Source organism: Pholcus phalangioides, unplaced genomic scaffold (genome assembly GCF_987345545.1).
Source record: "Pholcus phalangioides strain wild (caught in Gottingen) unplaced genomic scaffold, Ppha-v1.0 ptg000008l_1, whole genome shotgun sequence".
Classification (NCBI taxonomy): Eukaryota; Metazoa; Arthropoda; class Arachnida; order Araneae; family Pholcidae; genus Pholcus; species Pholcus phalangioides.
The window spans coordinates 19,268,591-19,293,498 of NW_028301601.1; the positions used below are offsets into that span (position 1 = coordinate 19,268,591).

General features: G+C 38.6%; 1 protein-coding gene and 1 non-coding gene across 2 annotated transcripts in view; one reads left to right on the forward strand and one right to left on the reverse strand.

The window, feature by feature from the left end:
• Nucleotides 1–831: 831 nt before the first annotated feature.
• Nucleotides 832–24,908, reverse strand: part of LOC149083943 (uncharacterized) — a 51,227-nt gene continuing 27,150 nt past the window's right edge. The window contains exons 2-5 of the mRNA XM_089235431.1: nucleotides 12,438–12,516; nucleotides 3,669–3,757; nucleotides 3,349–3,432; nucleotides 832–1,759 (exon numbers count right to left, since the gene is read on the reverse strand). Of these exons, the coding sequence (XP_089091557.1) occupies nucleotides 1,616–1,759; nucleotides 3,349–3,432; nucleotides 3,669–3,757; nucleotides 12,438–12,501 (381 nt within the window). The 5' untranslated portion in view covers nucleotides 12,502–12,516 and the 3' untranslated portion in view covers nucleotides 832–1,615. The remainder of the gene's footprint in view (nucleotides 1,760–3,348; nucleotides 3,433–3,668; nucleotides 3,758–12,437; nucleotides 12,517–24,908) is intronic.
• On the forward strand, nucleotides 11,450–11,556 carry LOC149083944 (U6 spliceosomal RNA). Its single transcript, XR_016193142.1, has one exon. It is a non-coding gene; the product is annotated as a U6 spliceosomal RNA (small nuclear RNA).

The window sequence follows — 24,908 nt, forward strand, 5'->3', positions numbered from 1 at the left end:
TATCAGGATAAGGGGCCGTTCAAGTATTACGTAAGCAAATTTTTAGTCATTTTTGACCCCCCCCCCCCTGTAAGCAAAATTTCGTCATCAGCTCTGCCCTCTGATTCCTAACTCATATTTTCATAAAGGGTGGTTGATGACGTAAGCGTTATCCAAACCCCCCCCCCCGTCATCAAAAGTCAGCAAATCGGAAACCCCCTTTCCCCCCCCCCCCCCCATCGATGATGACGTAATACTTGAACGGCCCCTAAGCAGTGTTTGTGAGAAAAACTACTCAGAGTACAGAAACTTTAATTATATATAATCACCCTATGTTTCTATTCTTTACTTTGAAAACCCTCATGGAGAGGCTCTATATAATAACAATACAATAACAGTATGGTATTTATTTATTAATGATTTCATATTGTTTTTCTCTGATTGCTGAAATATTTAGAGCAAGTAAAAAAAAATTTTGTTTGATCTTTTTCGTTACCCTGATAAATCGCATAGGGTTGCCAGACGGCTCGTACGGACGGTATATATGATACATATCAAATGTTTGGAAGAAATTTCCAAATGTCTTTAAAAACTTTCTTCAAAATTTCTTATGAAGTAGTGTCTTCTCCGGGAAACATAATTTGAGACTGAAATTTTAGTCGTTAAATATCGCTCCGCCAATTGGAAACAGGGACATCATAATCTCGCCACATCCGTAATAAACTGTTTCATTTTAAACGGTGCTGTCATGCACGTTTTAAGAAAGAAATGTGTCCCGTATTTTTTTTTTGAAAATTTGGTAACCGTATTGATCTTTTATAGAATAAATTAATGAATTTACATACTAACGAGTTTCATTTCTGAAAGTTTTTATTGACAAGTTGAGTTCAGAAATTTAATACATATTTCACGTTTTCAGAGTAAATTATAGCTATATCTTCATGCATGCACATCAACCAAAAATGTATCACGTGACTGGAAGTGTTCCAAAGTCTGCTATCGACTGATGATTGCAGGTATCAGAATCCTGAGAGAAACGCCAAGTACAGCGATATAACTCCCATGATCCTCAGAAACTAAAAAGTTTTCTAAGGGTACGGCTGTACCAGGACTATATAGAGAAACTCATTTTTTTTTTATAGAGATTACGGAAACAGCTCAAATCTTCAACTGACGTAAATGCCAGCAGCCGTATTTGACAACAGGATCTTCCAACCATAAAAGTAGCAGCTAGATGTCTCTGTCTAGCGTCTCATTAATATTTAGCTTCGGAATTTATTTTACAAAAATGAAATCATACATATTATATATCCAGAAGTTTGCTTAATACTGCTTTCTTCCTGTTTTGAACTAATTTTTTAGAAGAAAAATCAGAAAAACTGGAACTTTGGTTCTGTTTGAAGCTCTTGCGTGATGCACGACGTTTCATTCACAGTCTGTCACACGTGACATTTGTTTTTTTTTTTGGAAAAAAAATACTATTCTGTAATGCACCAATGGCATATTCGAAAACTTATTGCTGTGAAAAGTTTTTGGGTAGTTCATTCACTTAACATTAGCAGCAGTTAATTTTGTGGCGTCATCAGCCACTGCCGAAGTTCAGAACTTTTGTTTTCTGAGCGTGTTTGTTAATGGTTCAACTCGCTGCCTCTTCGTCTTTCGTTTCTTCTTCGTGATGGTCATCTTCCGATTTTGCGGTCACATCACCATTCGTGACGCTCTCGGATCTGTTGAACGCCTTCTGAGTCTGTCGGGCGACTCTGCACTTCTCTTCCAGGATCTACAATTAGAATAAAATCAAAAAAAATGCCGAGGATGAATTCATTGATTTTTTATTATTATTATTTTTTTTTTCATATTGATTTGTTTGGAAATTGAAAATGGTCATTTTGTTATATTTCAGTCTTGAGATTTTACGATACTATTTTGTTTTTTATGAAATACTAGCTGTAACCCGTGGATTTGATCATCTGAAAATTGCTCGGCAATGATTTCCCCCATGTAACATTTCCACCCCGTTGGGGGTTAAATTTCCAGAAATCCCGTCGTGGTAATTCTCTGTATTATAAAATATAAAACTCACCAAATTTCATATTTATAGCTTCTGCTGTTTGGACTCAGTGATGATTGCGCCATATACCCTTTGAAACACCCCCATGTGACCCCCTTAGATGTTGAATTTTGAAATATCCCTTATTAGTGAGTCTCTATATTACGAATTGAAACTACTCACAAAATTTTATATTTATAGCCTCAGCGGTTTCAGCGAAGCGTGATTTCTCTGTGTAACTTTTGAACCCTCTTTTGACACCCCCCCCCCCCCCCCAGAGGTCGAGTTTCAAAACTCTCCTTCTTAGTTTGCTTTTACGTCATCAATATAAAACTTATGACCAAATTTCATAATTATAGCTCGAGTGGTTTCGACTCTCGGCGTGGTTTCTCTATATAACCCTTTGAACCACCCCCCCCCCCTCTTATGACCCCCTTAGGGATTGAATTTCGAAAACCCCCTTTCTTAGTGGGTCTTTACTTCATGAAATGATTACTGACTAAATTTCATATTCATAACTTCAGTGGTATCGGCTCGGTGATGATGAATCAGTCAGTCAGTCAGGATATGTCATTATATATACATAGATAGATGTACCAATGACCACAAAGTGTACTGCTATGTTACTTCCAAAGAGGTGACACTGTCGAAATTAATTATTGTGGACCTTAACGAAGAGAAAGATTTGATTTCTGGAATATGTTTACATTGGAGCAACGCAAGTGTTGGGAAGACATGATCGAAGTGTTTAAAATTTTCAATGGGAGGGATAAGATGGACCATGAATCATTAATACACTTCGACAAGGAAACACCAGTATCGTTTAGTAAGGGACAATTCCAGTTTGTGGTGTGAGCAGACAGGCTCCCGGTGTAGACACTTTGCATAGCCACGTAGAAAAACGTAGAGAGTTTACATTTCCTTAGAAATGTGTGCGGTGCTTACTTACTCCAATAAATGCGGATGATTGCTTATTACTTGGGGACATGTAAGATGATTGCGTAGAAATGTCGAGCAGCCTTGCTCATAAGAAATTCAAGATGGGTGTGCGTACTCCTAGACACACGTAGAAAGAAACCTTGTGTACCACCACCCCCCCCCCCGCCCACACACACACACATACTTTTTTATCACAACCACAACTATAGAAACGATAATTTACTCTATCACCCGGGGCCCATTTGTAGCCTGATTTGACGTATTAGTTGGGTTTTTTTCCCCGCGTACCCTTGAATGGCTTGTCTCGTAACCTCGGAAGTAACGCGTGCGACAAGCTGGGAACCACGTTTTTATAACATCGGTGAAATATTTCTTCTCACCTCTTGCCTCCTTTCTTCAGCTTTCTGTAGTTTTTCCTTGAGCTCTTCTTCTGTCAGATTATTTTGGTTCTGTTCTTCGAGGCGCTGGAATAAGGTGCATTATAAGAAACGCTCACTTTTCCAGCATAGTCTAAGTTTTCATTTCAATTTAATGGTAATTTTTCACATATCCACAGTCTATCAAGATTTCATCAACTGAATAAGTTACAAAGTGATTCATTACCCTTAAAAGTTCTTCTTGGATCACAAATTTACATGTTATATATATTAATAGGAATTAGTATTTGTATTTTTATCAAAAAATATACGTCATCACTAACCTGAAGAATCTGTGGTGGAGGTTTCTTAGAGGCTTTATTGGCATCTGATTCGTCGATCGGTATCTCAAACGCAACTGGTTTGGGAACCGCTGTAAATAGACATAAATGTTATTTACTATACAGTCAAGATTCAATTGAGATTTCACAGATTCGTGAAGCCCACGGAGCATGGGCGACAGTTTTCTTCTGTGTGTCGCGTAAGAAAACTCAACCGTACTTAAACTTTACTTTAGTTAATTGTTATGTGTCCAGTATTCTTAGAGCAGCTAAGGAAAAATGTTTTAAACAATTGAATTCTACTATCTGCTCTTGTAAAAATTCCACTCAATTTTGGGACGCTCTAAAAATATTTCGTACTCGAAAAAATTTTGTACATTGCAATATACCTGTCGAAGTTTGGGAAAATTATTATCGTACCCTATTTTCAACTTCACAAAATTATAATCGCACACCTAGTTATGATGCGGTTCATCTAACTGATGCGTCGGATAGGAATCTTGACACTACAATAACATTGACAGAACTCAATACAGCTATAAAGAAAAGCTAAAAGTGGGAAAGCCCACGGGTGTGACTTGATCTTAAACGAATTTTTTCATAACTCCAGTCCGAACACAATGCCCGAGTGGCGCAGTGGTAAAGATGCTCGTCTTCCACTATGAAGGTTACCATCAAGGTCCATGGGTTCGAATCCGGGCATAGAGCATCAGAAGCAAGTTCTTTACCTACCGAACCTAGGGCGACCACCGATAGATGGACCCTTCATTTCCCACCCAACTCCACTGGTTGGAAATTGCTGTATGGCGATATATGACCGGAATTTGGTGTGCGGTGAAGTAGTCCGAACACAAGACAAATTTTACTATCAATATTCAACAATATTTTTGACTCCGCATGTGTCCCGGTGAATTGAGCTGAAGTGATAATCTGTCCAATCTATAAAAAAGGTGATCAAACACTTCCGGAAAATTATCGTCCAATTGCTCTGGCCTCAAATATCTTAAAGTTGTTCACCTCAATTTTAAACAATAGATTTAACACTTGGTTGAATCAAAATAGTATCATTCCAGAAGTACAGGCTGGCTTCCGCGAAAACTATGGTTGTGAGGATCAAATTTTTAATCTGCATTGTATGATTCAAAATAAATTATCGAAGCCTAAAGGCCGCTTGTATGCCCTTTTCGTTGATTTTAAAACCGCCTTTGACTCAATTGACCACAATATTCTCTTCCAAACTTTAGAAAATTTGGGTGTAAGTAAACATTTTATAGCTGTGATTCATGATACATACAAAAAGACGACTTTGAGGGTCAGGACCGACCCCGTTCGGCCTGACAGATAGTATAAGAATTACTCGTGGGGTTCTGCAGGGGGAAATTTTATCGCCCGCTTTTTTTTCTTGTTACATAATCGGTCTTGTTAAACTGCTGGAGGAATCGCATATTGAACCAATTTTTATCAACTCCGAAACTTCGGTACATTGTCTATTTTACGCAGATGATACGGTCGTCCTTGCGGACTCTCCTTTGAACCTGCAGAGAAAAATCAAAATTTTGGAAAATTTCTGCTCTCGTAAAAAATTAAAAATTAATACTGACGAAACCAAAGTTATGGTTTTTAGGAGAGGAGGTAAGCTGAAGAAATCTGAAAAATTCTTCTTTGACGGGTCTACCTTTAGAGGTAGTCGCACATTACACATATCTCGGTGTCCCATTTTCCTCTTCAGGTCATTTTCATTTGGCAAGATTAACTTTTCATTCAAAAACCAATTCAGCAATAAATACAGTTTTACCCATTTTAGCTGGCGCAAAAATATCCTCACCCCCCTGTAGCATTCAAACTCTTTTCCCTCTCTTGTTTTTTCAGTACTTTCTTACGGTTCGGCGATCTGGTCCCCTTCTTATCTTGAAAAACTTGAATCGATCTTTAACACCTTTGCCAAAAGAATTTTCCATTTAGATAGAAAAACTCCGGGACGTATGGTCAGAGCGGAACTTGGGCAACCACGCGTTTCAGCACTTCTTACGAAATTTATTTTGCGTTACTTGCTCAGGATCGAAAAAATGCCGACCTACAGGCTTCCAAAACAATGTTTTTTGAAACTTCGCGACAGATACGAGGCGAGTAGAAGCGAAAAATACAATTGGCTTGCAAATTTGTGGAAAATAATTGACAACAGTGGTTATTGTTTTTTTGAAGCACTCAAGTGACCCAGCTATCACCCAATACTACATTCCTGTCATTCTAAACTCCATTAACATCCAAAACATGCAAAATGACATGGCTAATATTCAGAGCACAAACTTTTCACCCCACTACAAACAACTTAAAATGAATTTTGGACTTGAGAGCTACCTCACTGACTACAATATTCCGCTTAAATTTAAAAGAACTCTCATGCAAATTCGTTTTGGTGCAAATAGGCTGTTCATAAACGGGAGAGTCCTTGAAATCAATCCGCAGGTGCCATGTACATATTGTAATTCCAATGAATTTTTAGACCTGGGCTCACGTACTAATGACATGTACAGCTTACAATTCATTTAGATGCAGGTATTTCGGCACACCCAGCCATGCAATCTCTTTTATTGCCTTTCTCAAATTTTGTGAGCAAAAACTAAACTGTCTTTTCCGTTTGCTGTCTGATATAGTATCCTTTAGAGATCTTTTTGTGGAATGAATCACACCACTTGATAATTTTTTTTTTTTGCTAACATGTAATATACAGTATATATTTCACTAATCATAACTGTTTGAACCCCTCCCAAATGGAAATGTTCATTTCTATTAACTATTTTTTTCCCTTTTGTGTTCTTTCAGAAATGATTATTTGTAATTAGTTCTTTTAATATTTGTCATATTGTATTTGTTATTGTTGCCATCCACTGTAGAGGCTTCTTGCCTAAAACAATAAAGATTATATATATATGTGTGTCCAGTATTAGGCATTTTATGTTTTGCTGCCATCTATCACCCATATTTGAAAATGACAAATTAGCGGACGATTCTTTGTCTGAATGGGATTCACTAATTGTCAACTGTTATTAATCCATTTGAAGATTAATTTATCAAGTAGAAAGAAGGTGTATCAATTACTTCATGGCTGTAAGCTTGAAAATTTGCTTCACTTTATACGAAAGTTATTCTTTTTTAATATAAAAGTTTCCTATTATTTTAATGGGTGAGCTCAAACGAAGTTCAATTAATAAGTTAATTTGAAGAGAATTAACCAATCAAATCTAATTATTATCTCGCCCATGCTAGTCCTCATAATATCGCATTTTCAGCACTTTCTGGCAGTTATGCTTGACCATCTGTGTTTCCCCCGGAGCAAAGCGGCTCAAGATTTAATACAGCTTTGCCCCGGACCCTTTGTGCCAATAAGATGGCGGCCACAGATTCCCTATACAGAATGATATTCCGTACATTATAATGTAAAAACGATATAAGTTAATTTTTGTCTTCTCCTCCAAGCTCACGGACTCCATTCCTCTCGGCGAAAACCCGAGAGGTCCGTGGACCCCTGGTTAAGAACCACTGCTTCGCAGCACGGGCGGAATGTGTATGACATTCCTCTGAGATAGAGGAGTAGTAGCTGGGATCTTTGAAGGGCACCCAGATCAGAATTTTTTACGGGCCCCCCTTTATAGCAAATTTACAGAATAAACAGAAGTGATGGAATTCGTCCCAGGTTGGAGCCCTACCTACTAAAAGTGACTAAAAAGTCACTAATTATCCACTTCTTTTTTATGGAATAAACTTTTGCCCTTACATACATGATCAATCAATGGCCCGCGAAAGCATCTCGTGTGATCTCAGCCTTTTTTTTTTACTTCACGAATACAAACATGTAATACACAAATCTAGACATGCGTTACACTAATACAAACATATAATACACCAAAAGCATGACAAGCAAAAACATGCATACATATTACAAACAAACACTTTGTAGCCTCAAGGGACTGAAAAGTCCTTTCAGCAGGCCTAAAGGAATAAGCTATAGAATTTTGCAACAGCATTATTATATTTATTAGATATGTGTTCAAGTGCAGGGGCGTAGCCAGAAATTTCGTTCGGGGGGGGGGGCCACTTTCATTTCAGGGGGGGGGACCAAAGTGACAGAGCAATGGATTTGGCCATCTTTTTCCCCTTTTTTCGGTCATTTTCTCACATTTCGGGGGGGGGGGGGACCAGACCCCCAAGTCCCCCCCCCCCCTCGCTACGCCCTTGTTCAAGTGTATTTCCTCTTGTGTATTTTATCTGAATAAAGTTCACAATTAAGTTGCTTAATCGTGAAGCTCAATGTAATATAAATTATCGTACATCATTTCTATTTTTTATTATTATACTCTTTACTTTTACTCAGTTCAATATTGTTTTTATATACTCTTTCAATGCATTCATGTAGATGGTTTCGTAATCTATGCGTCTGAAGAAGTCAAAAATTACGTGATTTATGTTTTTATTATTATGAAATTGATTTTCAGTTTGTGAAAAATGTTTAATATCTTAGGGGCAATGAAGGAAAAGCTCGTTTTGTATAATGTTTTATTTGGTTTTGGTACTTGATAAACTCGATTATATCTATTTGTAGTTCTATTTTGATTTTCCGTTAAGTAATTTTCATTTAATCGTGAATATTTGATAACTCTGTACAAGAAAGTTTTGTCTCAAAGTTAGAGTATGGCATTGTATTTTGGAACTACCGATTAATATCTGAGATCTTATTCTGTTATGTATATTATCTAATTTCCGAATATTCTCGTAATATGCTCCTCCCCAGGCACTGATTGCGTAATTGACAATTGAATATATCCATGCATGGAATAAATCTTTTAAAAAATGTTCAAGTTTTTCATTTTGTGAATGATCATTTCATATTTTCTAATCTTTTATATTATAATGTCACAGTGCGTGTTCCATTTAAGATCATTCTGTGTTGTGATACCCAAATAATTGTACTCCCGGACAATATCTATTTCTTGGCAATGGCATTGATTGTTCTCCAGGCACTGACAATGATTATGTATTCTCAAATGTATGCTTGTGTTATAATTTATGTTTCTTGTCTTCATATAAATAAATTTTGTTTTTTAAGCGTTAAATTTTAATTTATGTTTAATTAACCAGATATTAATATTTGTTAGATCATCTTCTACTTTTCCAATTAAATTTTCTGTATCAGTATCTTCTACATAAAGCACTGTATCATCGGCAAATGTTATAGTTTTTCAATTCAATCTCAAGTTGCATAAATCATGTATATACATCAAAAATAATATAGGACATAGAACAGAACCCTGAGGTACCCCTTTTTTCACTTCTTTTTGAATAACGAACTGTTAGTTTCCTGTTGCAATAGTATGATTTAAATCATGAATCTAAATTTAACTAAACCTCAAATCTAAATTTGTGAAAATGAACTAAGCGGCACATTTTCAGTTCACCCGAGCGGCTCGCGGCACATTTACAATTAACTTAAATGAACCGATAATTTTATATTCAATTTCAGATCACTTAAATGGCTCGTGATACATTATTAGATTCGCGACAGATTATTAGATCACTTGGTAGTTCGCGGCACACTATTAGATCACTTAAATGACCAGTTGCACAGTTTCAGAGCACTTAAGTGGCCCGCGACGTGTTTCTAAATCGATGAAGTGGCCTACACTCTCCTAAAAGTTCCAGATCTTTGCTTTGTACCGTGTCCCGTAAACATACAGCACATAATAGCAGCATCGACAGCAAATTCCGGATTTTAACCGCGGTTAAGAGAAATATTCATGACACTATTGCCTGTGAATGCCCTCTAATACGTACTTTATAAAGTGGCGGAAGTTGATTTCCATCATGGTCACTCGACCGAGTAGAGTAACCGTAACACGGTGTCCATTAATAATGGCTTCAAGGTACAGAAAATGATTGACTCCCAAAAAAATAATGTTTTATAATTTTTTTTTCTCCCTTCCTCAGGCCTTTGTCGCCCATTAGAACAAAAATAGACCTACGGACACTGACCTCACTCGCTACTTCTCTTGTTCTTTCCACTGGACGCAATCCTGGTGGTCAATCGCGGTAATATGTTTCTTTTGAATAATGAAACAGCCGCTTTTAATCGAAGCAAATTGAGTGTTAAATCATTAATAGTGGACGTACGTTTATTTTGGTGTTACTTCGAAAAGCCCTTTGACGCCAATTACTTAATTCGCCTCGAGACTCGCCGTCCGTGTAAATGGACGAATGGACTGACTCATAATAGCCGGAAACGGTCAGTCATTTGAAGGGTCAATAAAGCCTAGTACAAGGAATTTAATATTTAACTCCGTCAATTATTAACACTTCAGAGAAGATAGTTATGATTTATATGGGAAAGTTTTTTTTTTATGTCTGCGTTTAAAGTTATTAGAAAACAGTTTTCAGGCCGAAAAGATATGCCGCATTTTGAATTGTAGAAGGTGTCCCATAAATTCGTAAACACAGTCCACGCCGCTTGGCCACTTTACGATCAAGGACGTAATATTGCGTCCAAACACCCGTGGAATTCGAATTTTTGTCGATATAGGCGGCTGCACAGAAGCAAATCAGAATTTGAGACTTCTTTTCTTCAATCTCTTCTGTGTCTGAAACGTTCATAAAGCTTCGCCGGCGATTCGTGGCTGAGGTAAAACAGCTTCACCAATAGTGCTTTATCCACAAATGCCAACATCGCAATCAATTACATAACTTTATGTAAGTGAGAATAACTTTTCTAACTTTTCGCAAACCACGTTCCAAAAACCAATTCTTGCTATTTTTATTATTTTTCAAACCATTTACGAATTCATGGGACACCCTGTATTTTGCTTTCCATGCTATAGTCTCGAAATTAGTATTTTAAATTTTATCAAAAGTAGTTAAATTTCACCGTGTTAGCTAAATTGATCAATACGTACTCTCTAAGACTTGTTATTGCATTATACTGCACAATTATTGTTGATAGAGACATAGTTTCTGTCTTTGGAGAATCAACTGTCAAACTCGAGATTGTTGAATTTTTGGTCTAATCCAATGGCTGGCCAAACTTTTTCTAACCCGTCACTCTCTCTAAATTTGAAACAAGACCATACATTTCGTTTTACGAAACATAATCCCCTTGTGAATTTCTTTCACAAGGCTATTCCACATTGTTTGGACAGCCGATATCACTACTCCTACTACTTAACAGTAGATGCACTTCGTACACACTACCTATGCGAAATTTCTAACGAATTGGTGCATGCAGGAATGCAACGCACATCCCTGGCCCGAACGTATTAATGTACGAGTAGCAGGCGTTGTGCTTGCTTCGTGTTCTGCTGGTGCTGTCATCTGCCTTCCACATTTTGAAGTGAAGATGATAAATATTTTTTTTTTTGTTATGTGGTAGTCGTGTTGAAGCTATTATTATCAGTTATTCTGCCTGCTCTGTGCGGAGAGATTTTTATGAATGGGGGAAATGGCTCTCATTCGTACCTTGAACTTGAAAAGCCGAAGTAAAAAGACTTCAGCCTTCCACCACTGTGCCCGAACCTAGATCCTCATGATGAGTATCCATCACGTTGCCCACACGACCACACAGCTGCTAGCCGACGTAACTGCAACCGTTGATTTTAGAAGTATACTTCCAATCACATTTTTTGTTATAAATGACGTGCGCATGGGCAGAGATAGACCCTTATCGCCCAGGTGTCATCATTATCGCCCCCTCCCGCCTTTCATATCTATCTACGCCTATGAACGTGCGGTCACTTAAAACAGTACTCGCTTCGGCAGTACATATACTAAAATTGGAACGATACAGAGAAGATTAGCATGGCCCCTGCGCAAGGATGACACGCAAAATCGTGAAGCGTTCCACATTTTTAACGAAGAGTTTTGAAGAGCCCCATGAGCCTTGCTCGGGTGCGGTGGATTATATTGTTCCTCGAGATAACAACTTACACCGCATACATACTAAGAAGACTGGAAGTGCGCGTCTGAGCGGTGGGAGCGATGACGAGTTCACACCGTCAAGAGCCCCAGTGATTGATCTTAAGAGGAAATATGATCTTCGACCACGTCGGCGTCAACAAAAGTAGCCGATAAATGGAAAACAGAAGCAAGTTCACCTGCAATGAGATGAATCAAGTCATTGATGGCAAGGACGAATTAAGTGTTATTTACTCGGCTATATAGTGAATTGTGCTGATCGTGACGATTCACCCGGTGACGATTCCGGTAACGACTTGCGGCCTAGACGATGGTGATCTGCGACTAATTCACCGTGATTCGAAATTTTATATTCCAATATTATCGGCAATCATTCGATCAATTGACTATTACTATATTCTTATGGGATGGACGGCTATTCACCGCCATCTTATAATCCCGTTTATAATTTTGATTGCCCATTGGCGTTGATTGTTTAGATTTTATTTATTTGTTATATGACTTCAGGAGTTGACGATCAATTTTTATGTAAATTATTTTATTTTGCTGCCTTCGTCTGAGGTGGTCATGTTACGTTGTTTTTAATAAAACTTTCCGGACACACCTATCCTTCGGGAACGCTTCGATATCTCTCCGAGATGGGAAGCGGGGTGTGCCCGATCTTCAAAGGTCACTTAAAACATGAATTCCCCCACGGGTGTCGTAAACATAACAGATATATAAATTAACTTTCTATATACATTCCGTGTGCTGAAATTTCCAGTTTGTAAAATATGAAAAGGTAATTAATCATAATATTTGTTGTGTTGATCTTACAATTTTCTTGACCGTTCTCGGACGTCCCGGGCGGTGTTGCTGCTTTGGATGCTGCACAACCCATGGCATAGTCATTCACCTGTGGAAATTGCAATGAAAAATGATTAGCTATTGCTTGACTGCCAACAGCCAGCCAGACATAGAAGAATACACCAACTTTATATTTTTTGAACGGAAAAAACAAAACAGAAAAGAATTTATTTCGTCGTTTCCCAGCTCCAATGAGGCTGTCTGATGACTTACAAATAGCCTTTCTGAGGCGTTGTGAAGGAGGAAAGACAAGTTTGTACTTGTATGTGTTAAGCATGAGTGTGTGTTTGTGTAAACAAAAGTCCAGTCCAAAGTACGAATTCAGTCTGTGCTCCGAAAAATCACAATTAAGGGAAAAATTATGTACAACACGTATAAGAAATATAGATAACATACGGATACAAGAATGAGTGCAATATACCAGTGGCAAAATAGATAAAGTGGGATATAAAAAGATGGCTTATACACCCACACACACACACACAGAGCAATAGGAATGGAAATGTACAATATATATACGTATACATTTTTTTAAAATTTATCTTTTTCCCATTTATATTCTTTTTTTCCTATTTTTTTAATTTATTCTCTTTTTTTGTATTCATTTTTTTCTCGAGAACATTTCTAACAAAAACAATATTAATAGAATACATAATTGTCTTTAGGGGCCATTCAAGTATTACGTAAGCAGATTTTCAGCCATTTTTGACCCCCCCCCCCCCCCTGTCAGCAAAATTTCGTCAGCAGCTTAGAATATTTCATATCGTCAAAAAGGGTGGTTGATGACGTAAGCAACCTTCAAAACCCCCGTCGTCGTCCCTCATCATCAAATGTCAGCAAATCCGGAACCCCCCCCCCTCGATGCTGACGTAATACTTGAATGACCCCGTATAAAATCAGTAGAGTGTCCAGTCAGTGTGCAGTACCCTTTTTGGCCTACGGTATATGGTTCTAAGCAATGGGTCGTAATCTCCTATCTCATTTAGATGGCCATATTCAGAATTCTGTAGTTTGTTATAGTGGACTGTAAGTAGCTCCTTGATGAAGTCCAGTATAAGGGTCTTTCCTGATGTCAGCTCCAAGTATAAATTTAGGTGCCCTCACGAGAGACCTTAGGATCTTGGTATTGCTGAGATTGTAGCTTTTGCATGTTGCTATGACTTGCGTAGGCCCAGACCGGGGCTGCGTATGTCATAATTGGTCAAAGTATAGATTTATATAGTGTGACTTTATTTTGTAAGGAGAGACGAGCTTAAGGAAAAGTCATTTTTGAGAGCATGCCTAGGGCTTAGGTGGCCTTGTTTCTGACATAGTCAATCTGCTGACCAAAACCCATTGACCGGTCCAGAATACAACCTAGATATTTCACTTTCTTACTTGCTCCACGGCCGCGCCACCAATATAGATGGGAGCGTTTCCTGGGTCCGTTTTTCTTGTGAACCAAATAAATTGGCAGTTGCTGTGGTTCAGCTCAATGGCGTTGATGCCACACCGATTCTCAATGGCCTCGACGATTTCTTGAAGATTTTCACGGCATTTATTAGATTTCCTATGATTGGTGAGTATGATGGCATCGTCAGCAAAAAGTGCTATGATTCCTACCAGAGAGGTGCAGGAATGTCATTAATATAAAATAAGAAGAGCTGAGAGAGAGAGAGAGAGAGAGAGAGAGAGGCGGCCTAAACAGGATCCTTGCGGAACTGAGGCTCTCACTGGGTGCACGTTTGATAATATTTTTCCATTTTTGACTCTCCCAAAGTTTTTCCTGAAAGATAGCTATGGAAGACTAATAATATAAAATGCTCCGGGAAGCCCATGTCGATAAGTTTGACCAGTAGTGTATCATGTTTAGTCTTGTCGAATGCCTTACTTATGTCAGGACATGCTGCGCAGACGTAGTCTTTGTAGTTAAATGAGCCAATTATGAATTCTGTCACTCTGTGCAGTTGGGTTACACAGGAGTGCCCTCGGCGGAAGCCATGTTGCCCAGGTCGGATGATATGTTGATTGAAATAGTTATCAAGTCGAGTTATATATATATATATACGCTCAAATAATTTGGAGATGCTAGAGAGAAGGCTGATGGGGGGTGGGCCTGAAATTGTTTCTAATGAGAGGATCAGTACCCATTTAATGAATAGGTTTTATAAGACACAGAGCTTGTGAAGAACGTAGTTCAAGCGTGAGAAAATATCACATTTATATTACATGTAATTTTCTGTTACAAAATACCGATTATACGTGATATAAAACTTAGAATATAAATTACTGTGAATTATTGTTATTTTTCTTCTTTTTTGTAGCTTTTTTTTTTCCTGAAAGATTTGTGAGAATATTTGAAAATGATTGATGTAACAATAGATCAAGATAACAGATGGCGGGTTAATGCGAGAAGAACCTACATTTTTTTTCTTTTTTGTTTGTATGAGATTTCCTTGTAGGTGAATAAAATTGTGCAAGTGCAAAATATACGCAAGCAATTTCGAAACTCTCAAAATATCCGGAATCAATAGATCGTGTATGTTCTGGTATCGGATATGAAAACATTCCCCGTTGCCCGATTTCTTTCCGCATAAATAAACTCATTCAAGTGCACTACGATGATGCACTAGCGTATTTACGGGGGGGGGGGGGGATTTTCATATTATAAATACGCAAGACTCGTATATATTTCCATGAGTACGCAAGCCTCGAACGCATTTCTATAAGTACACACGTTTTCTACGCATTCCTACGAGTACGCGAACCTCGTATACATTTTTAAGAGCGCGCACACACACACGCACGTCTTCTACGCATTTCTGGCAGTCTTGAGGTTTTTCCTGTTATTTTTATAACAAAAGCATCATAGGCCCCTGGGCTGATATTCCTGAGGACCCTCCAACTTGGCTGGAAATGCCTGCCTACCAATCTGCTTAGCTTACTCTCAAAAAAGTATAACCAGGTCTCATTTTCATGAGGCCCTCCCCCAGGCCGTGCCCTGGTGGACCCATGCGTTAGGACAGCACTGATTTCTGGGGGTACGCAGGCCTCCTACTCATTTCTAGTGGCGCGAAAGCTTTGCGTATTACTATGAGCACGCAATGCATTTGTGAAGAATGGGAGGGGGGGATGAGAAGCACGTCTTTCTGCTCATTTCTAGTGGGGGGGGGGCAGGTCATCTAGCAAGTCTCCTGTTACAGATGTCCTCAACGTCTAGTTCACAAGGGAGCCTTCATAGTTACGAGACTGTTGCACGTAACCTTCTCGACCGTATACGAATGTTTGTTATTCAGGAAAAGTGGAGGAGAGGGAGGGGCATGGCCCCCACAAGGGGGAGGCTGACAGGGTTCCAGCCCTGGGGCCCGGGACGATTTTCACCATTTTTTTGTTTTTTCACACCATAAATTCACTATAAAGGGGCCCATGAAAAGTCTGGTCTGGGGGTCAGCCAAAAGTCCCATCCTAGGGGCCCTGCTCCAGGATGTGGGGGCCATGGGGAGGGGGGTACTTGTGAGGTATCTTATGAAACGTTGGTAGCCAACGGCCTACACATGATCATCAGACACCTCGAGTCTAGTCATGTCTAAGCAGGGCGTCGAAATTCTCGGTATTTCGTAATACCGTTCAGAAGAATCGAAGAGGGGAGGAGGTAAAAACTTTTTTTGCGATAGAGAGGGGGGATCCGACGCTGTCGTCATTCGATGTCCATTCTGGTTTCCTTTTGTTTTCGGCAGCATTAACATTCATTCCGAGTTATACATTCCTGGTAACCCTGTTATGGGCAGGAGTCACGCAAGAGCCTCGGAGAAGTCGGTGACGGAAACATACAAGCAGCGGTGGTTTCCATAACAAAAGTTTTTTTTCCAGAACGAATAATAATATCGAAGATAAAAAAAAAAAATAATAATCTCTTGCACGAACACGCACAGATCCCAGACATAATGAAAAGTTGTTCGAACATTTTCCCCGTCCCCACTTTATACAGGAATATGGTCCGAAGCAGTGAAGTATGGACTGCGCAAAAAAAAAAACATTTTAACCATACCTTGTAAGGTATGTCAGTATATGATATTCCTGTGCTTCTCGACAATAAAGGACATGCATAATTTCGTGTTAATAGTTCAGTCAATGAACTGTCCTATGAGTTTTTAATGAGTGTTTATATTTTCGGCATTTAAAAAAGTACATGAGCAGTGAAATATGGGCACAATCATTACACAAGGGCTTCCATAATTATAAGACCCTTATTTTAAACTAGCCTACAGGCGAAACCAGTCATCAGAAAAGAGTGAAAGTTTGTGGAGGACTTCATGAAGAGATGGGAATTTGTTTCAGGGGGAAAAGCATTAGTTGCATATGTCGCCACCAGAGGACGTTTTATTAAGAAATGACATTTAGGTAAACGTTTACAATTTAAACAATTGTTAAGCACTTTTATAATTGTTACTGCAACAAAACATGTTCCACATGATGGCCAACATTTTCAGATACCATGTGAAATCGCAAGATGGCATGTTTCACAACAGACCGAAGTGTGTGCGGGGAAATGTTCATCACGTGGCGTGAAATGCTGCCTTTAAGATCAGGTAAAGTTCTTGGATTGTCACGACTTACCAGACGTGACACGACTTATCAGTCAGTGAATCAATTAGTTAGGACACGTTATTATATATATGTCATATACACAGATGTATGTATTTAGGGGTTACCAACCGTCCTCCTTTAGGAGGACACACACACACACACACACACACACATACATATATATATATATATATATATATATATCCTCTTTTTCTTTTATGTCCTTTCAAGCGTCCTCCTACGTTTCGGAAAATTCGCCTTTTTGTCCTTTTCATGTTTAAAACATAAATTTCTTAATTGACACTTAAATGGCCGCATATTATTTCCCGTAGGCTTACTCTAAGACCTGCGATTTTCTCGTTTGGAAATTAAAAATCTCGAAATCTCGTTGCCGGTATTTTACGTCTCAGCATTGAAACACGAGAAATCTCGTGAGCGGTCGTTTAAGTGTTAATATGAGTGTTTTTTTTGTGGTGTTTTTGTTTTCCCATACGCATTCACCAATAGCCGTGGAAAAATTCTCAGAATTTTTTCTGTTTCTGCTTATTTTTAGCGGTTCTGTTTTAGAGTTATCAAGAATCATTGTTGCGGCCGATTTTCAGGGCCGTTCAATGGCCTAGCCTTTCCTGTGTCCTGTGAAAGAATTTTAATCTAGGCCCCTCCCTTTCCAAGTGGGCCCTGTCAAAGCCTCCTAGAGAGACTAGTAGTATCAAGGAGGCTTTGGCCCTGTGCGGGTGCACCTGTCTAGTTACGGCCCTGCTGGTTTTATTGATGGGAACAGTGGCATCATCTAATGAGGTAAGTGACGTCACTAAGGCTGCGTGCGCAGACGTCCTCCTTTCTCAGTCTTCGGATCTGGTAACCCTATATGTACTTCAATTTCCGTAATCTACGGTGAATGAAATCAAATTATTTTTCGATATTTAGTTGACAGATGTTTTATTATGAGATTTGAATGCTACCCCATATAGCTTCATATGTCTCGCGGGATTCAAAGCCCCTTTTGGCTTTGAATCCTTCGAAGTTCGAACTTTGTCATCCACACAGCCGCAAGATAGGACGGAATGCGTATTTTGCGCATAATAATGTTTTAATTCCCCTCGATTCTAATTCCCTATAAATATTTGCGATGCACTTCTGCATCAAAAGAAGCTTCGTAAACGACACACTAGCGTTATTAGTTGTTCTATAATCTAAAATACGTAGACATTTCCTCTATAAATTCACATACAAATGTTTACATTCGCATACTTCTCTGTTTTTAATTTTTAAAAATATACAAAAATATTTTAAAATCTGTTTGTTCTTTCTGAATTCCCCCCCCCCGTGCATATAATAACTTGATCTATTCATAATATTACATGTGGTATTTGATGAAATTACATTATATGATGCATGTATAGTAAGCAGCTTCTAAGCTGAGCTGAGGCATTTCTTTCTTAGTTTTCACACATTTTTCTTGCGTTATGAAAAATAAAGATTAATTTCTTGTTCGGACGCTTTCATTTTTGAGAATCTCTCGTGGGAAGGGGCGGGGCTGACCTGAGAGCACCATGTTAGATATTTTGATTCCCGTATAGAATAAAAATTTGGGATTGCTCAGATATTTACGGCGGAGTACTACATGTGCTTGACAATCCAACTTGGTTAATTCGACGCCCGAGTTAACCACTACTTCAAGCGAATTGTTAGCCTGTTTTGGTTAAGAATTATTATATTTTGTCAATTTCATTAGCTTTTTCCTTACATAAACGTCAACTGTTAAAATTTTGAAGCAAATTTGGCAATTCAACTAATATTATTGCTTATAAGTTATTAACTAATATCATACATATATTTTTTATGTGACCCTTTAATTAAAATCAAGTCACGGATTTTAATAGAAGAATTTTAATCTAATGAACTCAGGGCTCTTTCGATAGAAAAAATTTCTCAGCAACGTATTTTTTTTTCCCCCATTAAAGGGCAGGGAAAACATTTTTATACTACGCGTGTATAGGCAACATAACGTAGACATCATTTAAAAAACTAGAAAATGAGGAGAGTGATTCTTTCCAGGGACGTTGGAAGTCAAAAATGTTTGGTATTGCTCGAGTAATGAACATAATTTTCACTTGGATATGTATGAAGACCATACGTCACACATTCAACAACAAAAAAATGTCCCGTTTTTGGTAAATTTCCCATCACCCGAACTGGGGGGGGGGGTGAATGAGCTATATTTGAATGATGATTGGTTTTGCTGAGCAATGCCATTCAAATGATTGGTGTTGCTTTAGCAACATGAGCATATATGTTCCGGCGTCCCTGTTCTTGGATTTTCAATAAATAAATTTTGTCTTTGGATTCAGAATAAATAAAGTGCGCAAAAGCCCATTTGTGATACTTGATTGAATACGATTTTTTCCTTTTTGGCGTCATATCTCTCCCGCTGTGTGTGTGTGTGTGTGTGTGTACCGCCAGTTCAGAAAATTTTCTGAGGCCCAGAGGAGTATTTACAGGAGAGGATAAGCGGGCTATAGCCCAGAGCGACAAGTTCGGAAGGGGCGGTAAATTTGAGGAATGAGTGGGTCAAGAAAATTACCAAGGTGGAAGAAGGGTGTCAAAAATTTGTATAATCCACAAGCGGGGGGGGGGGGTAAAACAACATGTTACAAAGAGAAGAAAACTTACAATAGTAACTGGACTCGGGGTCGCTGAAAAAAAAAACGTTTTAAGAACCCGAGACATTCAGTACTTCCAAAATAAAGTGGATCAAGTTAGGCGAAATAGCGTTTAACTATGTTTTACTGTTATCCATGTTCCAGGATATCTCTAGAATTTGGTTATTCAGAGAGCAGCAGGCCTACAATGGTACAATTATTCAATCATTGCACTTTACTCATAGTTGGAAAAACTGATGGTGAATGGCAACACTACACATTACAAGCCTTACAGTAGCAAACTACACACACACATTCCAACATGTACCAATTTGTTAGAAATTCCACAGAGGAATGTGGACAAGGCTAGGTACATGTGTGGCTTAGTAGTAGTGGTTATCCATGTTCCCCTTCCCCCACCATTAGCCTGGATAATCGAGGTTGTACTGTATTTTTGTAAAATGCGAACTATAAATTTGTTTCGATTCCCAATCCTTGAAATAGTCCTACACGTGGCCAGAGATATGGGGCCCCCGAGTGTCAATGATAGAGCCGACTGATCCAATGTATATATATGAATCGACATCATAATCATCATGCCCCATCCTTTCAATTCTATCTCCGGCTATGAGCCTACCAAACCTAACGACAAACATCCGGATATAACAAACAACATTTTTGTTCCTGTTTCTCTCCCCCCCCCCCCCATAGGATATTCTATTATTAGATTTAATAAAGCGATACGAATTCTCTGTCCCTGGAAATTCATTGTAACAGGGTTTGACTGGAGAATGGGTAAATGGGAATGAATTTTGAAAACCATATGCCTACGGAAGCTGCCAGTCGCCGGCAGACGGTGTTGAGTGAGGAAGTGTAAGTGAACACGCCAATTTTTTGTTTTTGATAAAATGGCAGGAAAAAATTGAACAACGTTACTGCATCAATCGTGATAGAGCTGCGAATTGCAATGTAGAACCTCTTAGTAGTATTCCTTGGTGATGGCTGTGCTGTGCATACTCAAGCTGAACCACGCAACTGGAGTCATAGAAGACGGTCAACACGACATTGCATATCCTGAGGACCAAATTATCAGTCAAAATGGAATAAGCAGATCTAACACTAATGCTCGCTTCATTTGCAAGTTCTGTGATCATGATTTGATTATCCTGAATCACCAGTCTTCACATCTTTGAAGCGGTTGTACTTTTCCTTCATATGTGTGATATTCATTTGTTCATCTCCGAAGGTCTGTTGAATCTTGCAGATTGTTTCCACTCACGAATCACTAAGCTTTACACAAAATTGAATGCAGTAGTGTTGTTCAAGTTTTCCCCGCCATTTCGTCAAAAACAAAAATGTGACGATCAGTGACGCAACTGGGGGGGGAACAGGCATTTCTCGTGCCCCGGACGCTGGACTAGAAGGGGCGCAAATTTCATACACAAACCTTACCTTCAACATTACGAGGGGATGAAAAAATGCGCACTTGCCCCGGGTGACCAAGCATCTAGTTGCGGCCCTGGTCTTAGCTCTTACATTCCGGAAATATATATGGTGATCAGCGAATAAGTCCTTATTTCAAAATTAAATATTTCTACAACAAAGATCAACAGAATTATGCGGTAAACGGTACGTTTATTAGCAAAACTGTAAGAATGTTGTACAGAAATTTCGAAAATTTAGTTTTTTTTTAATTTTTTAAAATTTAAAAAAAAAAAAAACTGGAGATTTTGGGGTTCCGAAAATCCTCATTTGTGTGAAGAGAAACCAATACTGCATTCGCCTAAAGTTACTGCATGGGCTGCGGTATGCGCCAGAGGTATTATCGGCCCCTTCTTCGTGCGAGAAACGATTGCTACTGAACGTTACGTTACAATTTTGGAACAATTTGTCAGCACACATGGCGCATACCGCAGCCCATGCAGTAACTTTAGGCGAATGCAGTGGTTTCTCTTCACACAAATAAGGATTTTCGGAACCCCAAAATCTCCAGTTTTTATTTGTTTTTTTTAAATTTTAAAAAATTAAAAAAAAAACTAAATTTTCGAAATTTCTGTACAACATTCTTACAGTTTTGCTAATAAACGTACCGTTTACCGCATAATTCTATTGATCTTTGTTGTAGAGATATTTAATTTTGAAATAAGGGCTTATTCGCTGATCACCCTGTATGTACAAAGATTGTGAAGGAACGCCCAATATCCCTCTGATTACTTAACAAATAATCTCCATAGAGATTGTTTTGATTGCAAAATTATTTTTGCTTTTCGTTTACGCCATACGGGTCCCAATATATCCCGGAAAAAATAAATGTTCGTTTGTTGCTTCCTTCGCTCTTCCAGTGACGTAGTCAGAATTTGGCGAATTGTTAGATAATGTACACGGCGTCCAAGAAAGATCTTTATTATTCTAAACATTAATAACAAAAATACGAAAAGGTGAAATGAGATGCAGTTTGCGGCATAGGCGGAGATAGACTTGGAAGTCTGGGGGGGGGGGAGGGAGCACGATGATGATTATGTCAATTCATATATGCATATATACATTAGATCAGTCAACTTCACCTTTGACGCCTCCCCCCACGCCCTCCCGTATCTCCGCAAATGGTTTGCGGAATACGAATGGAGAAATCACGCAGTTTTTTTCATATCAATTTCCTGAGGTAGACGGCGTTAGTTGCTCGGCAGCTGCAATAAGAAACAAAAATGACATGAATGTCGCTCTTTACTTGTTAATACAAGATATACAGAAGACTGGATGTTGTGAAGATATTTATTATTTTAGATGTTAATTTTTTAAGGACGGGAAAAACTCATCTCTGCCTCTACCGGGAGTCGAACCCGTTTGGCACATATACGCTCTAGCGAAGGGAAATCTCGATCTCCTCTGTAGCTTAGTGGTCCGGCCATCGAGGGACCCGGGTTCGACTCCCGGTAGAGACAGAGATGAGTTTTTTTCCTTCCTTAAAAAAAAATAACATCTAAAATAATAAATATCTTCACAACATCCAGTCTTCTGTATATCTTGTAGGAACAAAAATGGCAACCAAGCAGGGGAATGCGCAGTGTGTATTGTGGTCAGTTTAAACAAACTCACAGAAAACCGGGCAAAGAAACTTTGGTCCAACTTAACTTTTTTTAGTCAACAAACAAACATAAAATAAATAAAGGGGGGGGGGGTGGAAAGCGAATTCTATTTTAGATTTGGTTCTTCTTAAATTTGTCCACATACATTTATTTGTGTTGACGGCAAATATTTGTTCTTGGATCTTTTGTTTCTTTTATTCCATATGGATCGCATCCCTGGTATGAAGAAAACCATTATTCTTTTTGTCTTCCAAATATTTTTTTGACTGCCTGTATAAATCCCTTTCTGAAAAAAATATTATTGTGAGTGGTTAGTGTGGTGGTTAGAGTAAGTATGTTAAGAAACTAATTGTGATCGAAGAGAAAGCAATAGGAGATCGAAATTTTCATTTTTTCTCATTATTACTTCTTTTTTCATTAAAAGAACACTTTTCTCTGTAACAGGATGTAGAATTGAAAGCTCCATGAATTGAATAGAAAATTTGAAAGGACAAATACCTGCATAAGAAAAGGTTATTTTCAAATGAACTATATGCTGCAGTTTATGATAATTTTCTTATTTTCGAAAATTTCACTAAGGCGACTAAATAAATCATGTCATTTAATGCAAAAGTTAGCAACATGCTTAAGCGCAGCCAGCTGCAGGCCCACAACACTACAAAAACATATTTATCCGCATTTGGGATAAAAAGTCACCAGAAACTACGCCAGGAATTCGTATTACACACACACATTTAGTAATCAAAAATTACTTAAAGTGAATTTTCTCACCCATGACCATTTACCTACATCGTGAATTCCTAAAGTTCGTAACTTCGCGTTACTTCATACACGTCTAATAAAATTAAAAATTCAAATATACTGAAAACAAAAGTCAAATCCTATGATTGTTTCTATCTTTCGCGTTCGACCAAAATCCATTACGATTTCCGATCACGATCGACAAGTTGCCGATCGCTTCTCCTAATCTCGCATATTAAGAGAAACCCCTGAAAAGAGTGACCGGTATGCCCGTCGTTCACTCAGCTCACTCGGAAAAAAGCCAAGAAATGAATCCAGCCAAATTCTAAGGGCAAGCCCGAAACCTCCGTACACTGTCATGCTAACGATCTCGGTAGGCTGACACGAACATAATTTGTTTTAGGCCTTTCGTGGAAGAAGGAGAGCTTCTCACCCAGACATCGCATACAAAGAATTCGCACCACAACATTCTTTTTTATAATGTCTGAACTCATTGCATCTATTGTTAAAGACTGATAGAGAGTGCTCATTGTTGACAGTTTAAGAATGTAGTTAGAATTTATTTCCCTGCCATTGTTGAAATTGCCTCCCATTGTTAAAAGTGAAGCTTTTGTAGATAATTCGATGACGTTCCATCCCCGAACAGGTGAGTTGCGTCGGTATATTTTGTTGTGGGATAGGGTTGCCAGATGTACTCATTTCTGATACCATTTTAAATAGCCTCATATGATTTATTAGTTTCTCCCTTTCTCCTGTACTATCAGGGTAGCGGAATTAATTCTAATATTTTTCTGTCGGGAGGAAAAATAAACCTAATCATAGAAAAAAATATATGTTTGCTTATTTGTTTTTTTTTCCACACATATTTAAAAGCGCTTATCAATTACCAGCGAAATTCCTAGAAAACGACGATATGATTCGCTCCTATATTGGGCATGTTATATCACTTCATGGTACCGCTTGCTCCATTGCGTCAACACCTTTGGAAGGAGGAAATCGCAACATCCATCTTCAGAACACCATTTCTCGCTCAACAACAGCTGATGTCGTGCTCGGGAAGATTACACGAGCTGTCTCAAGAGCATCATGGGCTTCCTGGGAAAATCGAATTCTCACGCACGTTAGAAATACAATAGTAGCATACTAGTTTACACACATTGCTAAATTATAGCGTCAGATCTCATTATGATGGAATCCACCTATACAATTGACGCTCTCGGGCAGTGTCTATGTGGGGCCCGACATGTGTAGGTGGTCTTAGCAGTGCCGCCACTAGGGGGGGGGGAACAGACGGGTCTCGTGCCCTGGACCAGAGGGGGCGCAAATTTCATTCTCAAACCTCACCTTCAACATTACGAGGGGGCGCCAAAACGCGCACGTGCCCCGAGTGACCAAGCATCTAGTTG